At 37.6% G+C, this 18,371-nt stretch overlaps 1 protein-coding gene across 1 annotated transcript in view; it reads left to right on the top strand.

The window, feature by feature from the left end:
- The first annotated feature begins 8,809 nt into the window (after positions 1–8,809).
- The window catches only part of LOC130453582 (putative sodium-coupled neutral amino acid transporter 11), a 96,813-nt gene continuing 87,251 nt past the window's right edge, over positions 8,810–18,371 (top strand). Inside the window, exon 1 of the mRNA XM_056793972.1 lies at positions 8,810–9,189. Within this exon, the coding sequence (XP_056649950.1) occupies positions 9,113–9,189 (77 nt within the window). The 5' untranslated portion in view covers positions 8,810–9,112. The remainder of the gene's footprint in view (positions 9,190–18,371) is intronic.

Below are 18,371 nucleotides of genomic sequence, written 5' to 3'. Positions count from 1 at the left end.
TTCTCTGTTCTGTTTGCTCTTTATTCATTTCTTGTATAGAAGCTGTCGATTGTAATTTCTTTTTTCTTTTTCTGTTGTTTTCTAATATTTACTCCTTCTTAATTCCCTGCAGTTACCTGAGCTTTTGTTCCTCTCATTTTTCTTTGTGGGTTTGGGCTTTTCTGTCATCCTTCACCCTTGGAGTTTTGTCAGCAAATCTCTCATCTCAGTCTGTGGGGGAGGGGTGTTGGAGCTTGAACTTCCCTGCCCTCTGAAAGCTTTGATGATTTTTAGCCCAGCTGAGTTGCAGAGCTGGATGTGCCCTGAGGCCATAACCTGGGGAAGGGGCAATATGGATTGTCTCCACTGCTGCAACTAAGCTGCCAGCTCTGCTCTTCTTCTCTAACTGCTTTTCCACCACATGTTTGATGCTATGAGCCTGGCACAGCTTTGCCCATAAGTTACTCCCTCCAGACCAGCACCTTTGCCTGCCCAGAGGTTCCAGCTGCTGCTGGAAGCCTAGCACTCTAGGTGGGGGAGGGGTCCTGGGACCTTCCTTCTTCCTTCCCCTTAGACCTGAGTGTTCTCAAATCCAAGCTTTTGGGGGTGTACCTTTTAAGTTGAGTTCAGCAGGAGGGTTCCTTGACTCTGTCTTGTTGTTAAGTTTGATTTTCAGTCCCCTAGGAGCATTTAGTTTGTAATCAATAAGGAAGGGTTTTCAGAGGTCTGAACTTTCGTTGCCACTACACCACCATTTTGACTCCACCTCTCCTAAAGTGATTCTTATTGAGATTCAACCAGCTAGCCTTTGATATTTTGTAATTTCAAGGCAAAGTTAAGAATTATAAGGATAATAGTGGTAGTTTTTATTTTGATAGTGTAAATATGGGTTAGTCAGATCAGGGAGGATTAATGTAGCCTGTGAAACACAGGAGAAGTAGTACTTTGCAGAACCAGGGGGTTTATTTGGGTGGATTTAGAATCCCTTAGAATTAGAAATCCTTGTTATCCTTACATATTTCAATAAATATTTTATGTTTTATAATGAGTCTCTTTAATGTCCTTGTGCCTGGCCCTGAAGGGAAGTTCAGATTGGAGCTTCACTTCATCACTGAAGATACTTTTGATTACCTGTATCAAAAGGATCTAAACAGTTTTGAACCTGCATTGGTAAGTTTTTCTATCTAATTTTATGACTCACCATTTATTATTTTTTACAACAACTATATCTTTACTTTTGCCACTTACAAATAGAAATAAAAATCCACCCATTCCCATTTAATTTCATTTTCATTTCTACTCTGGAAATATTTAGATATGATTAGCTTATTTTTTTAGAGCATTAGCATATGTTGCCAAAGAAAATGACCTTGAAATTTCCCTTTCCTGGTAAACCAGTTATCTTTGCGCTGCTCCACAAATATCTCTATCAGAAAATAATAAAACAAGCCTTGAGGTATATTCTTTGATAATGACCATCACATATGATTGATAGTACACTTTTGAAATTAACATTTGATCAAAGAAAAGCATACTTTTCATCTGTATGAATGGAATGTAGGTTGGTAGGGTCATGGAACTAAAGCATCTATGCTAACTTGTCACTTCCAGTCTCATCTCTACTTTAAAAATATTATTTATATTATCCAGCTAATACCACAGAAACATTTTCAGTGTAGTTATAATCTTAGGGTCAATCATTATATGATTGATGTTTATAGACCCCAAAATGTGACACCCTTAGATTGTGGTATTTCTTCAGAATGTATAAATTCAGAATAATGAAGAGAAAGCCAATCTAAATTCATGAAAAGTCTGAATCACAAAGTATTTTTTCATTAAACAAATTTAAACTTTTATTTACATAGTAGGATTTGAAAAGAAACAAAATTTCCCTGTGTCTTTCATGAACAAGTGAAGGAAAAACTTCTAAAAGTCTATCACTAGGGGTTGGGGGGAAAAGGAAAAAGGGGGAATCACCTAGAGCATGCTGACATAAGAAATTTAATATTATAATCCTGATGAAAACAACAAAGAGAAAAGCATCAGTGCTTTGGCTTCAAAAAAAGAAAACACTGTGGTTAATGGAGAGCAAAAGTTTGCAGAAATCAGTCTTTAAAAATTAACCTAATTGTAAGGACAAAATTGAATTAGTTTGAAAATTTAAGTTAATTCTTAACCAGCCTTGAGAATTGCCAGGGCCAGATCATCCCTGACCTTTCTACTTTCTCTTCTCTGATTTAACCCAAACAACATCAAGGAAAGGGAAACATTCTAGACACCCAAATATCTCTAAGGAATAAGCCTGTCTTCTTAGGTCTGGTGTCCATTCCCATCAGAAGCCTTTGCAGTTAGAAGCTTCCAGGTGGCAAGAAAATAGCATTATTTTATACCATTGAATGACATCATACATATCCATAAAAATTCAAAGTCTGCATTCTCTTAAGTTTATTCTTTTGCATATTAACACTCAAAGTTCTTGACTGACCTATGTTTCTAAACCTACTTTCATTGACAGACAAAATAAAAGGAAAAGAGATGAGTTTGGAGAAAAGCAAGACCGCCAGGAATTTTCCAATATTCTTATTGATATGAAAAATAAGGCTTCAGTCTGTTTTCCTTTCATCATTTTGACATTCCTTTTATTATATTTGACCATTTAGTAATATCTTGAATATTGGTTTCACACTGCAAATATTGGCAGCATAGGTATTCAAGCTAAGTTTTTCCTTAGATATGAGTTTATTAATATTAATGCTTCAGAATTTGGAAATCTAGCAATACCACAATCAAATGCCCTTCCCTTACTTTCATTTCTCATTGTCTTCCCCTTTCTTACCTATTTCTTCCTCCCATTAAGGTTGTAATTAAGCTGGAAATGACCTGAAAAGCTGAAAAGTTGAGGTCTCCATTTGGTGTTCAAGGGGCCTACCTGGGTATAGTGACATTTAAAAAAAATTATCTTGTAACATTCCTTTATTTTTTATTCCATTGCTGCCAGTAAGAGATTCCTGGGCAGGTGTGAGACCCATGAAAAATCAGTTTCCATACCAAGACAGTTATGTAGACGAAATCAAGCTCAAATAAAGTGACAGCTTATTGAGGACTAATTTTGTGTAGGTTTGTATATATGTGTAATTTGGTTTTGAGGACTTGGGTTTTTTTAGGGGCAGGGGGCTTAGTACCAGCTGATAATACCACTTCTCTGCTACTTTACTTCAAGGACTCTAAACTCCAGTTATGAATAAAAAGGTCAGACTCTTTACTTCTAACTTTCCTCTTCCCTCTTTAATCTCATTCTCTTTTATCTCTCACTTTCTCTTCTCTCTTTTGCTCTCATCTTCCCTTCATTCTTAGTCTTTTTCTCTCTGTGTGTATGTCTCTGTTTCCGTCTCTCTATTTGTCTCTCTCTACCTCTGTCTCTCTGCTTCTAATCTCTGTCTGTTTCTGCCTCTATCTCTGTCTCTGCCTCACTATTTCTGTTCATGTCTATCAGTGTCTCCTGTTTCTGTCTCTACTCTGTGAGTCTCTGTTTCTGTGTGCCTCTGGATGTCTCTCTCTGTCTCTTTGCCTCTGTCTCTGTCTCTCTGTGTCCTGTTTCTCTGTTCTGTGTGCCTTTATCTGTTTCTGTCTGTCTCCCTGTTCGTATCTATCTCTCTTTCTCTCTCGTCTCTATTTTTCTTGTTACTTCCTTCAAGTCACCCATTTCTAGAATGGAATAGCTAAATATTATTGTTTTAACTGTCTTGCCCTGACTCAATCCCCAACTCATTCCTAATCCAAATCATCTCAATCTCTTACATTTGTATTTTTCTTCCTTCAGAGGTAGTAAAAATACTATATTTCCAGTAGAAATGGTGGGACAGCAGTATAAGGAGATTTAGCATCTCCAGGAGGACATTTCATCTGCAATAATCAGGTGACAAATACAGCTGTTCCTATTAAGGCTTAGTCAGCCTTAAACTGGCTGGGCTGGAATAGTAAAATATCCTGAGCAAACCCCCAACTCAGACAAGGAGCTAATCAAACAAGGGACCTTCCAGAAACCTGCAGGCTTGTTTTTCTCTCACCTTTACTCGTTTCTTCACTGGCTTAGGATAGGTTTAGACTATAACACGTCTTTTAAAAATGTGAATAATAACCTCAAATGCATCCGTACAATGCTACTTTCAAGAGATCTCATTTTTCAAAATCCATAGTCTCCTCCAGTTTTTCTCCCAGTGGTAACTAATCTTTGGCAATAGGAAAGCAAGAAGACATAAGAAGTCTGTCTTTCAAATGAGAGCATCTATAGGGACACATTGCATAGGAACTTCTGGGACAAGCGGATACTGGGTCTTCTGTAAAAGCCATGTATCAGTTTAAGATTCATTCTGGGAAAGGATCACCAAACATCCAATCCTCTGCCAAAATTTCTTCCCATTTTAATTCACTAGGAATCTCCTTTCCATCAAGTCCACTCGCCTAGATTTTGTCTTTCACATGGTTCTCTTTCAGTTTGATGAGCTGCAGATTCAGTATTTAGCATCTAATTTTTCTGTAACTGAGAATCTTGTCTGAGAGAAACCTCAATTTACCCTTTTGGTCCAATACTTCATTGCACAGGATTCCTTTTGATGAGGATTCTATTGATAGAACACTTCAAAGATGAAAAGCATCAAAGTATGGGAGGGACTTTTGTTGCAATTAATTCTAGTAAATTTTATAAGTATTCATCAAGCAACTACTAAGTGCACTGAACTGTACTGTGACAGGTGGCATGGGCATTCAGGAAAGTAGGTTGATAGGTAGAAAGTAGGCAGGTGGATATAGTAGAAAATAGACTTAGCTTAATGTGTGGATGGAAGCAAAGTAAGGAATGAAAGGGGCAGATGAAAACATTTTCAGGCAAACAATGTGTTGGTCTGTTTTGCTTGACTATGCTTATTTGGAAAAGACAACTTTTATTGGATTGAGGGTGAGTTAATGGGAAGTAAACAATAGGGAGGAAAACAAGCAAAAGGAATCAATGAGACATTAAAATATTTAAAAATACACAGAAGGAAATAAAAAGTTCAGAAGGGGACTTAGATATCCATTTTTTATCACCTTGTTAAATTTAATATTTATATTTAAAAAATAAGCCCTGTAAAATAACTTGATAGTTTTGTATTTTTGTTCTTCATGTGATGAAAATTTTTATTATTTCTTGATGATTCAATTGATAACAAAAATACTATGGATAAAATTTAAATTAGAAGAATACCCATTTCATCCTTCCTAAAACTTGCTCTGTAATTGTTGGCATCACTTAATACCTTGGAGCCTCATTTCCTCATTTGTCAAATTGTGGTAATGATGTCTACCGTACATACTTTACAAGGTTATTGTGATGATTGAGACAATATAGTTTATAAAGAAATTTGTGAAATCTAATGGACTATATACATTTCTGTTCTTTTATTTATTTAAGATATGGTTCTTCCTTTCATAAAATTATTTATTCAAAGCTTCAAAGGACCTATAAGTTCATTTGATCCACCTGCCATGGCCCTGGACCACTAACTCTCCCCAAATGTTAAATAAGTTGCCCAAGATCAGTGGTAAAGCTGACATTTTAGCTTACATGTCCTTTAACTCCAAGAACAAGTAGGTGACCCAAAAATGGATGGAGAATCAAGCCCTAGAATCAGAGTTTAAATTTGGCCTCAAACACTCACTAGCTGTGTGACCCTGGGCAAAGTACAACCATTTTTGCCTCAGTTTTCTCATCTGCAAAATGAACTACAGAAGAAAATGGCAAACCACTTCAGTATCTTTGTCAAGAAAATCCCAGATGAGGAGAGCAAGAGTCAGACACCACTGAAATAAATGAACAACAAAGCCCTTTAAAACCAAATTAATTTCTCTTCCCTCTATCCTCAAGTATCTAAAAGAATTTAGAATGCATTTTCACTATTTATACTTAAATAGATGCTTAAAGCAATTCAACAGTCTTGGAGACTAGTTACTATAAACTTAAATCTCCCTAAGGTGATGCTCTGACTGTGTATTTTTGTTTGTTTGTTTACTGAATAGTGCTTGCTATTGCAGAATGAGCAAGGACAGATTAAGTCCAAATAACTAGTGGGCAAATTTAGTGGTGTCATAGAATTAATTAAGCAGAGTAGCATGATGGCTGAAAATGTCAGTGGGACTCAAATTGCAGAGGACTTTAAATAACAGATAAGGAATTTGCAGAAGCAAGTTATCCCAGAAACAATACTATGTAATTACTGAAGTTTTTTGGAACAGGCTAACAATATGATCAGGCTTTAGAATTATTGATAGTGGTGCTGAGTGAAGGTGAGATTGAACCCTGGGGAGACTGGAGGCACAGACATAAAACCCCAATTTTTTCCTTTTCTGAGCTTGGTGTCAGCCTCTCAGAATAGTTAAAATCTAACCTCTCCTCAAGGTACTTCCTCATGGCCAGTCTCCTCCTCTTTCTGGCTCTGGCTAGGTATCCTACATTTGCACCTGTCAGGCTCCAGAGCTGGTAGTATTGGCCTCAATGACTCCCTTAGTGGTGGGAAGGGAAATGCTTCTCCCTCAAGAGGCTCTCAATTAAGACTTTTCTCTTATAAGATCTGGAAATGCAAGGTGGGGGAAGGAAATTCCTTCTTCATTTGCACCTGCCAGAACTTGGGCTCGCCCCCTTTTCTCTCTTCCCCTCTCTCCCACATTCTCTCTGCTGCCTGGAAGGCACTGGGATGCCAAAGAGCTGGCGGCGACTTTCCGTGCTTGCGGGACAGGGTCATGGGGCAGGGTGGGTGAGCCAAGACTAGGGAAGGCGGCGTGCAGACTCCTTGCCTGGGGAAGCCCATCTGTAAGCGGGCAGGAGAGGTTACCCCCACGGAAAGAGAAGTGGCTTTTCCTTCCAAGTCAAGTCTGGGATGTAGAACCTGTTGACTAGAAAAAACGCAGAACTATTAAATAGTCAAAAAAGAAAAGGGGTTAGCGCTACTAATACCACAACAGAGCTGCTTCCCAAGGCTGCACAGAGTCAAGACGCCCTGGTCACTAGCCCCTGGCAGTGCCACCTACTCAGGATGGACTCTGGGGAACAAAAGAACTTGGGGAGCCTATATACGACTTGTAGATGACCTGGGGGTTTAGGATTAGGGGGGACAGTTGATTGACTTTACAATGGTGAGAAAGGAAAATGAGGAGTTCTATACAGGGATAACAGTGAGGGGCAGATGCCCTACAATGGACACAAAAGGGAAAGACTCAGTCCAGGGCTGGGTCACCTTGGTCATGTACCTTAGCCTAGGGGGAGAAACCATAGGGACAAAAGTGATACTTAACATTGGGTGGGAATAGCTGTTCCCACCCAAACTACCAGGAAGTTATTGAAAAGGGACCTTCCCTCAGGGGGAAACCTCTCCTGCAACAAGGTTGTAGAAACCTGGGGTTTCTACACTCAAACTAAATAAACTGGAGATCTCTAGATTACCATGTTGACAAACCCAAGGGCAGCCATGGAATGTAGGGGAGGGGGGGAGGGAAACTGGAAGACTGAGCCTGGGGAAAGAACCGGACAACCCTCTGTCTCCCTTTGAAAAGGAAGCTGGAGCCTTGGGGAGAAGAGGGGAAAGCAGACTCCTAACTTTCCTCCACATCCCTACTCTCCCACCCAAACCTCTTTTTTTTTTAAAGGGAGAAAAGTTTCATTTATTTATTTTGCAAGGTGGAGGTGGGCTCTAATCACTCTGGCTCAGCCTTTAGGCATTAGAAATGTACTTGCATTGCTAATGCAGCAGCTGCTTGCTCTTAGTTTGGTGTGTCAAAATTGGTCAAGAAAAACAAACAAACAAACAAAGGAAGCATAACTTGAATGGTTTCTCACTTTGAGAAAAAAAAACATAGTTTGGTGATATTTGTAGTTTACATAACAAAACTGTATAATTGTGTGATATAACTATTTAATAAACCAAAAACTCAGTATTTAATTTACCTTCTTAGTGACTTTGTTCATCTTTCAGTCAGGATTTTTGGTTGATTTTGATATTATTTAACACAGAATAAGGTTTCACAAAAGTATGTAGAGGACATAGAGGAGTGCAACAGGCGACCTCAAAGCCCACTGGGCCAGTCCTGGGTTAGAAATTTAGAAATCCACATGAATTTAGGATTAAGGCTAGAACAAATTTAGGGTTAGAAATTAATTTAAGGTTGGAAGCGGATTTAGGGTTAGAATGAATTTAAGGTTAGAAACGAATTTAGGGTTAGGGTTATAAATCAATGAGAATTTAGGGTTAGAAACGAATTTAGGGTTAGGATTAGAAACGAATTTAGGTTTAGGGTGAGGAATCAGTGCAAATTTAGGGTTACAAATGAATTTAGGGTTACAGTTAGAAATCAACACGAATTTAGGGTTAGAAACGAATTTAGGGTAAGGGTTAGGGTTAGAAAGGAATTTAGACCAGTCCCCTCTGCTCCCCTGGGAAGTTTTGGTTCTGCCGGTTTGTGGCAGAGCCCAGATCAGGGAGAGGTGGGAGCCCTTGGGTCTCAGGGACATGGAGAAGCTCAGTGACCACAGAGACACTGCCCCACCAGACCGATGAGCAGCACTCTGGGAAGAGTAATCCTTGGCTGGGGTCCTTGGCCAGGCACAGAGTGTCTACTCCACCCTACAGCAAATGTTTTATCCTAGGGCTACTGCACCTAGCTGTGCAGAAACCAAGTATGAAAAGTCCTTCTTGACATGTGGCCCCATAATTCTCTGTATGCAGCCTTGTGTAATAGAAAAAAGCTATGCCTTTCAGTGCCGACAAGGATCATCAGTTGGCCATCACAGGACTACAGAGTAAACCCCAGGGGCTGGGAGGTGCAGCCTGGGGTATAAAAGCCTGCCTCTAATTGCTGCTATGGTTCTTTGCAGCTTGAGCCCTGGGAGCTGGTTTTTCCCCACAGGTGAAAAGAGAGAAAAAGAAAGAAACAAAGAAAGAAAGGGAAGGCAGTGGGCAGGTGGCTCTGCTGGGGCACATGCTGGTCTGCCCATAAACCTTGGGGGAAACCTCCCTGGCTGCTTTGACCCAACTAGGATTTCCCACTTCTTGCACCAACCTGCAGAGTTGGAAACGGAGCAGGCACCACCAACATCTGAACAATGGAGAGGAAGGACAGTACCCAGAAGTCTGAGGCACCTCCAGCAGAAGCACCCCAGCTTCCTCTCACCTTCTCCTGGTAAGCCTCAACTGACCCACCCCATGAAGGGAAGGAGCATAACTGGGAAGGGAGAGTTCGGCGAGGCCTAACTAAATTTGTTTAACTGCCTAGCTTAGCGACTGTCCTACAAGCCTGAGTCACCGGCCAGCCAGGGGACTGATCGAAAGGAGACTTTCTTTTCTTTTTTTTCATCTCTTGGTCTCTCTGGATTCTGGCTGGTGGTTTTGATTTTGTAGCTTTGCTTTGTTTTAAACTGGGGCTACTCTGGTAACTTGAAACTTGGTTGAATGCCAGGGACTGGGACAGAGGAGTTTGGTGGGCATAAATAACCAAGGGTCCTTGTCCGGGCTCTGAAGGAACAGCGGGAAATACCTGTAAGCGAGCTCCCAGGAAAAAAGTTTCCTTGGCAGAGCCAAGTGACTCAGGGAGAAGAGCAGTGTCAAGGTGACTTTGGGTGAAGGAAGGATTTTGGAGCCAGGGAAGGGGAATGCCATGCCAACTCAGACCACTTGACAGCTGGGGATTGGCTGGTGTTGTAGGAACTATAAGATTAGCCTTGCTACAAAGCAGATCCTACAGGCCAACACTCTGGAGCTCTGACAAGGCAGTTCCTGGCTGACAGGCTGTTGCTTCCCCTAATAGTCAGAAGAGCCAGAAGGGTTTTTCTGTGTGGTTATTCTGGGGTGGATTTAGAGAGCCAGATATTCCCTCTCCTGTGGCTTTTCTTGAGATTCTGCCTATCACTGCTGCTGCTGCTGCTGCAGAGTGTTTTTCAACAGTGGCTGCTGGTGATTTTCTACTGGGACTTCTCCAGACCCATCAGCAAGAGGACATCAGTTGTGAGAATCCTTTGGCCTTTTTCCTGTTCATACAAGACCTCCCTTAATCTTAAGTAGTGATTAAGGAATTAATTAGAATAGTATACAAAGTTGCTACTGGGTTAGCATACAGACTTTTGGGGTTTTAAGTTTAGATCTCCCCAACTCCCTTCCTTTCCTTCCCATAACTTAATAAATAGTTCATTAGTTGTAAGGTATTTATTTAAGAACCTATTATCCTACCAACCTATTTCACTGGGGCCAGGGGGGCAATAACCTGTTGCTTGTCTTAGGAAAGGTGTAGTAATTTGGGGTTGGGGTGTGAATGGGTGTGGTGTGCCACCTGGCCTACTGTGCCACCTAGCTCTTGATGGAGGAGATTCTTTGGGGCTAGAGGAGTACAAATTCAAACGGAAAATACCTATAATTTTCTTTGCCTCCATGTGTGCCTGGATGAGAGATGGGTAGGGGATAGACATCACATGATGAATTAATATTACGAGAAGACTGTTTTCCTAAAACATATGCAAATACTGACTCTTCTTAGCCATTGTGTAAATCAAACTAATCTGGAAAGATTTTCTTCAAAGGCATAAACAGTTTATTTTGAATTAGTTTTCTGAGGCATTTAGATATCATAATCCTAGAATATAATGTATTGTCAAGTTCAAAAAATAGAGGAAAACCAGCTCTCCTCACCTTGGTTTCATGTGAAAATAGGTGGGATCAAAGCTTATTAAATCCCCTCTGGAAGCCTCACTGTGCCAAAGGCAACTAGCTGTTTCTTCATGTAATAAATTAATCTTAATAAAAATTACATCATATTTTAAGGAGAAAAATGGCTTAAGAATTGAGAACAGGAGACAGGTTCTGTTGTAATTCCAATTAAAAATATGTTTCTTTGTAATGCTACACAAAATGCCTCACCTTTGGCTACCCTAACTTTCTCATTTGTAAAATGGGTATTATGCTACATTTCATTTTTTTTGCTTATGAGGACAAACATATAATACACAGAAAATAGTTTACACATTGAACAGGATATTCTCTCAATTTCCAATTCTTTGCCCCCACAAAAATGGATGTTATAACTATTTCTGTACAAGTAAGTCATTCTCCCTTTTTTTATATTCTCTTTAGGATATAGTTTCTGTAGTGGTATTACAGGATCAAAGGGTATCCAACAGTTTTGTAGCACGTAGTTACATCAGTTCACAATCCACTAACAATGCATTAGTGTCCCAATTTTGCCACATCCTCTCCAACATTCATAACTTTCCTTTACTGTCATATTGGCCAATCTCATAGGTGTGAGGTGGTGTGCCTCTGAGTTGTTTTAATTTGCATTTCTTTGAGATTTATTTTAATGAAAGCTAATTGAGAAGAGGTAATATTGAAATGTTAAAGAAATGTTATATATCATATATTAATGAATGTAAAGCTCCCCAAAACATTTTATTATATATTCATTAAGTAGTTTCCCTTGTACATGAGAACTGAAAAAGAACTAAAGGAATGAAAAATGAGATTTTTGATCTTGAAACTTAGACATTATTTTTTATTTTTCATGTGCCATGCAGCTAGTTAAGGCAGTGTTTAGAGTGTTGGATCTGGAGTCAGGAAGTACTCCTTGAGCTGTATGACACTGGGCAAGTCAATTAACATTGTTTTCCTTGGTCTCCTCATCTGTAAAATGAACTGGTGAAGGAAATGGTAACCACTCTAGTTTCTTTGCCAAGAAAAACCCAATTGAATTCATAAAGAGTAGTACACAACTGGAATGTGGACCTAAAATACTATAGAATGTAGTGGGAATCTAATGCTTGAAATTGAGGCATCAGTGAGTAAAAGAAGAATCTAAATAATTACTCTGGATCCCTTCTTTATCTGTAAATATGGAAAACAAAAAAGACCTCAAGGAAAACATTTCTTAAAGCTGTCCCTGGGAGATTTTAAAGCTGGAATTAGCTGGATTGAGGTCTTCACTGAATCCTAAGTGCACTTTGACCTTAACCCTTTTCCTATAGTTAGCTAAGACCCTTAAGTAATGCAAGGAAGGCTAAATAGGTTGAATTATGGAATTATTCTCAGAAGCAATGGGATGGCTTTTTCTTTCAGTTGTAGTTTTTGGTGACAAAATGAAGAAATACTAATGAAGACAATACTTTTGCTGTCAATATAATGCCATATAAGTTAAAAGTGACATTTTGCAAACCTATTATAAAATATACTTCACTGCTTATTCAATAAACATTTATAAAGTATAGTGTGTCCAAAATGTCCTAGGGAAGATGAAACTAACAGTTTAGCAATATATAGCATTTAGTAAGCTATGTAGGATTTTGAACATTAATGTTTTAATACAAATATTTATATTTGAGTAAACATAGCCCCAATAAGCCACTCTAGGATGCTGAAGGTCAGGAGTCTTGGGTGGAGGGGCAGTATCTTATCAGGTGCATCTGATTTTCTACCTTTGCTGTTATAGGCAGAAGGACACCAATTATTGAGTTTGTATCAGGCATGGAAATTTCCAAATGGGAGTACTAGGTAAGCGATGTTTCAGAAAAAGGGCATTATAAACCAGAATGATAGAGGGGGTGTTTCTAGAGTAGAGAGAGACTATTATGAGAATGGCCAGATAGATACACCCCCAATCTCAAACCAAAAGTTTTCAGACTACCTCTTATCCCAGTGCTTGGTTAGAATTAATTGGTGGATGTTCATCACCATTGGAAAAGAGAAGTAATGAGTTGAACAAATACTTTAAAGATTTGCAAACCTAGAAAACTCACATTTGTTGGAATGGACAGTAATAGAGAACACTTCAAAACAGTAGAGGTTCTAGGGATACATTATGTAGATGGACAACCTTCAGCTAGCATTTTCCGAGTGATCATTTGAGATGACAAAGAAACTGTTGCTTTGTTCAGGAAAGTGCATTTTAATGTAGAGATGAACTACAAAGTTACTGGAATTTTCTTGCTATATAAAATTTTGTCCTAAGTCCAAGTAATTGTGAACTACCTCTTTCCTTAAACCTAGTGACTTGATTTTTGATTTCTCCCTCCTGAATCTGAAAGCTTGGCATTGTAATAAGCTTTTTTTACTAGTTAATAAGGTATGAATGGTAAAGATACTCAGGGATTTTAGACTATACTCAATCATTGTATTTTCAATCCATATTTTGTAAAAGGGATTTTGGGGACTGAAGTTAGATGTGAAGGTCTCTAGTGTATTATAATGAAAAGTCTGATACACAAATTTGCTTGAAGTTCATCATTAGTCAACTATTGAAAAAAATTAATATATAGTATATGGAAATACCATTCCTTCTAGGAATATAAATTTGCTTTTCTTAGAGTGGATATGGGATTCTGTCTTCCAAAAAAGAGATATTTGAACAACTTCAAAAGAAGTAAACAAACACACACACACACACACATGCACATAGTAGAGTAAGGAAAGTCTGATCTAAAAATTTCCAAATAGCTTTTGATAAGGGATTATATGTGAATGCATTTTTTTATTCATATTTTATATTTTGCAATCCATGTTCTCTCTCTTTCACTACTCTCTTCAAGAAGGTTTTATATCTATATTACATATATATGGTATATTAAGTGATATAGGTTGTACATATGTTATTATATAATTCATATCTCCATGTTTTTATTATGAAAGAAAACATTGCTTATAATAGAGAAAAATTCATTGAGGAAATAAAGTAAAGAATGATGTTTTAATTTGCATTCAAACTCTTTTCCTTCTATGTCCTTTAATCTTTGTGTCCTGACTTGTTTGAGTAATATTTTGACTAACTTTGAAAAACTATGAAGATCAAGTAAGTTGCCATGTGACCAGTGAACAAATCCCCTAATATTTCCCTGAAAGGAAATAGAATAGAATATGCAAGCTATAAAGCTACATTCATAGATTTCAAAATTGAAACAGAAATCCAGGACGTTCAAGGGTTGGAGCTAACACTTGGAACCCAGTCCTCTGAATTCAAACTTACTGTAAATCTCCACTTTGATTTCTGGAAAATTTCTAATATATTGCACAGAGGGTTAGTGAGTGTATGGGGTTGGGGGTGGGGGAAGCAGTGATACCAAGACTCATGCTAGGTTTTTTTAGAAACAAGTTATGCCAGACTATTTTATTTTCTTTTGAACAATGCTTCAGATAGTTTATGTTAAATGAAAACTAGAAACTTGTTAAATATGCTTTCTTGATCACTCTTAAGCTACAAACTTTCTCCCATATTTCACTAGGAGAGCTGGTTCAGAAATATCAGGGTGGATATATTGGGCAAGAAGATAAGGCATATCACAAACAGAGAAAGCTTGTCCCAAAAATGGGTAGGCAAATACTTCCCATCTCCTTTGTGCTCAAACCAGAGGTTTTCTGACTGACACTTTCCTCCCTGTGCTCTGTCAGAATACACTTGAGCATGTTCCTTTACACTGAGTTATAGAAGGGTTATAAGGGAGGGTGGAGAGAGAATTTGAGAGGAATTAGGAAGGCCTGTGATTACTTACTTGTTGATGTTCCTTTCTCATTCTGTTCATACCCAAATCATATACAAAGTTAGATACATGAATGGTGATAATACTTTACTTTTACTTTTCACTTCCAGTTATTTATTCATCCTCAAAATGATGGTAAGGTAATATGAAACAAATTAAATAACTGTATAGTTGTAGCTAGCAGTATCTTCTTGTGAAAAAGGAGAAAGAGTAATCCAATTTTTAATAGTTAGAAATGAAAAACATCCAGTTCTTTTTAGCAAATATAAAAACTTTTTTGACCAATTGTAATGAATTTCTGAAAACTTAATAATTTTGACAAATGGCATTATATCAATTATTACAATTATTCCATTAACATTCAGTATTATGATTTATAGAGTAACTGTTCATTAAATAGTTAAATAATTACAGTTAAGGCACAGTTTTTTTTTAAGAAATGAAAATTAGCTAAATACATTCTACAATAAACTGTAATTCCAGTTAGCTTACTAGCTATTTCTCTGGAGTATGATTTTGGCACCAGGTTTTCTGGCTATTAGTAATTATTAGAAAAGGCCCTATGGTGACCAAACTGAAAAGGAAAACCAGGCTTTAAAGGTCAGAATCAGGCAACTGGAAGACAATGATCTTGCAAAAGAGCAAGAATTAATAAAGCAAAGCCAAAAGACCAAGAAATTAGAAGAGAACATAAAATATCTCACTGACAAAGTGACAAACTTGGAAAATAGAGGAAGGATAGACAATCTGAGAATAATTGGCCTTCCAGAAAAACCAGAAATAAATAAAAATCTCGACATTATAATAAAATATATCATCAAAGAAAACTGCCCAGAGATTCTAGAACAAGGGGGCAATACAGACATTGAAAGCATTCACAGAACACCCTCTACACTAAATCCCCAAAAGACAACTCCCAGGAATGTAATTGCCAAATTCCAAAGCTTTCAAGCAAAAGAAAAAATCCTACAAGAAGCCAGAAAAATACAATTTAGATATAAAGGAATGCCAATTAGGGTCACCCAAGACCTTGTAATTTCCACTCTGAATGACCGTAAGACATGGAACATGATTTTCAGAAAGGCAAGAGAGCTGGGTCTTCAACCAAGAATCAACTATCCATCAAAACTGACTATATACTTCCAGGGAAAAGTTTGGGCATTCAACAAAATAGATTTCCATGTTTTTGCAAAGAAAAGACCAGAGCTCGGTGGAAAGTTCAATATCAAAAAACAAAGAGCATGGAATACCTGAAAAGGTAAATATGAAGGAAAGGGAAAAGGAGAACAATGTCATCTTTTTCTTTTCTTCAAACTCTCTTCTATAAGAACTACATTTATATCAATTTATATATATTAATATGTGGGGAAAATGTAATGTGTAACTCTCAAAAATTACATGCATCATCAGTAGTAAGAAGAATCATGCATAGGGAACATTTGGGGCATCAAGATGATATGGAGAAAGGGGGGAATAGAAAGGAAAAGGGAGAGGGAAATCGTTGATGGTACTAATATATACTCCAAGAAATGGGGGGGGGAGAAAAAAAAACAAAACTAAATAGAATAATCTTTTTCACACAAAGATACACATGGGAAGGGGAGGGAAGAAAACTCCTATGAGAAGAGGAAGAGAGTTTTTACTTATACCTTACTCTCAGTGAAATCAACTCTGAGAGGGAAGAGCATACAGATCCATTGGCATCTTGAATTCTATCTTATCCAACATGGGTAGGGAGAAGGGAAAACCAAGGAGGGTGGGGGGGAGGGAACACAAAAAGGGAGGGAAGGAGAGGGGGAAGGGGGAGGGAAGGAAAGGGGAGGGGCTAGAAAGGGAAACATATCAAGGGAGGGGTCTAGGGGGACTGATTTAAAGTAAATTACTGGATTAAAAGGTTATAGTTAAAGAAGAAAGGTCAGAATTAGGGAAGGATATCAAAATGCCAGGGAGTCCACAAGTGACAATCATAAGTTTGAACATGAATGGGATGAACTCACCCATAAAACATAGACAAATGGCAAAATGGATTAGAATCCAAAAATCCTTCCATATGTTGTCTTCAAGAAACACACATGAGGTGGGTAGACACCCACAAGGTCAGAATTAAAGGATGGAGTAAGACCTTCTGGGCCTTAACTAATAGAAAAAAGACAGGAGTTGCAATCATGATACCTGACAAAGCCAAACAAAAATAGACATGATTAAAACGGATAGGGAAGGTAATTCTATTTTGTTAAAAGGGACTATAGATAATGAGGAAATATCACTAATCAAGATGTATGCACCAAATAGTATAGCACCCAAATTTCTAATGGAGAAACTAGGAGAACTGAAGGTAAAAATAGACAGTAAAACTATATTAGTGGGAGATCTGAACTAACCACTATCAAATTTAGATAAATCAAATCAAAAAGTAAATAAGAAAGAGGTAAAAGAAGTGAATGAAATCTTAGAAAAATTAGAGTTAATAGACATATGGAGAAAACTAAATAGGAACAAAAAGGAATACACCTTCTCAGCACCACATGACACATGTACAAAGATTGATCATACACTAGGTCACAGAAACATGGCATACAAATGCAGAAAAGCAGAAATAATAAATGCAGCCTTTTCAGATAACAAGGCAATAAAAATAATGATCACTAAGGGTATATGGAAAACCAAATAAAAATTAATTGGAAATTAAATAATATGATACTCCAAAATCGGTTAGAGAAGAAATCATAGAAACAATTAATAATTTCATTGAGGAAAATGACAATGGTGAGACATCCTTTCAAACCTTTTGGGATGCAGCCAAAGAAGTAATCAGAGGTAAATTCATATCCCTGAGTGCATATATGAACAAACTAGGGAGGGCAGAGATCAATGAATTGGAAATGCAAATAAAAAAACTTGAGAGCGAACAAATAAAATCCCCAGAAGAAAACCAAACTAGAGATCCTAAAAATTAAGGGAGAAATTAATAAAATCGAAAGTGATAGAACTATTGACTTAATAAATAAGACTAGAAGCTGGTACTTTGAAAAAAACAAACAAAATAGACAAAGTACTGGTCAATCTAATTAAAAAAAGGGAAGAAGAAAAGCAAATTAAGAGCATCAAAGATGAAAAGGGGGACATCACCTCCAATGAAGAGGAAATTAAGGCAATCATTAGAAATTACATTGCCCAATTATATGGCAATAAATATACCAATCTAGGGGATATGAATGAATATATACAAAAATAGAAACTGCCTAGACTAACAGAAGAAGAAATAGAATTCTTAAATAATCCCATATCAGAAAATGAAATCCAAGAGGCCATCTAAGAACTCCCTAAGAAAAAATCCCCAGGGCCAGATGGATTCACAAGTGAATTTGCTATCAAACATTCAAAGAACACTTAATCCCAATACTATACAAACTATTTGACATAATAAGCAAAGAGGGAGTTCTACCAAACTCCTTTTATGACACAAACATGGTACTGATTCCAAAACCAGGCAGGTCAAAAACAGAGAAAGAAAATTGTAGAGCAATCTCCCTAATGAATATAGATGCATAAATCTTAAATAGGATACTAGCAAAAAGATTCCAGCAAGTGATCAGAAGAGTCATTCACCATTATCAAGTAGGATTTATACCAGGGATGCAAGGCTGGTTCAACATTAGGAAAACCACCCACATAGTTGACCATATCAACAAGCAAACCAACAAACATCACATGAGTATTTCAATAGATGCAGAAAAAGCCTTTGATAAAATACAACACCAATTCCTATCAAAATCACTCGAAAGCATAGGAATAGAAGGGTCATACCTAAAAATAATAAACAGTATATATCTAAAACCATCAGCTAATCTCA

The sequence above is a fragment of the Monodelphis domestica genome, chromosome 4, assembly GCF_027887165.1.
Source record: "Monodelphis domestica isolate mMonDom1 chromosome 4, mMonDom1.pri, whole genome shotgun sequence".
NCBI lineage: Eukaryota > Metazoa > Chordata > Mammalia > Didelphimorphia > Didelphidae > Monodelphis > Monodelphis domestica.
The sequence above is the reverse complement of the archived record's forward strand: the minus strand, read 5'-3'. Positions and strand labels throughout refer to the sequence as shown.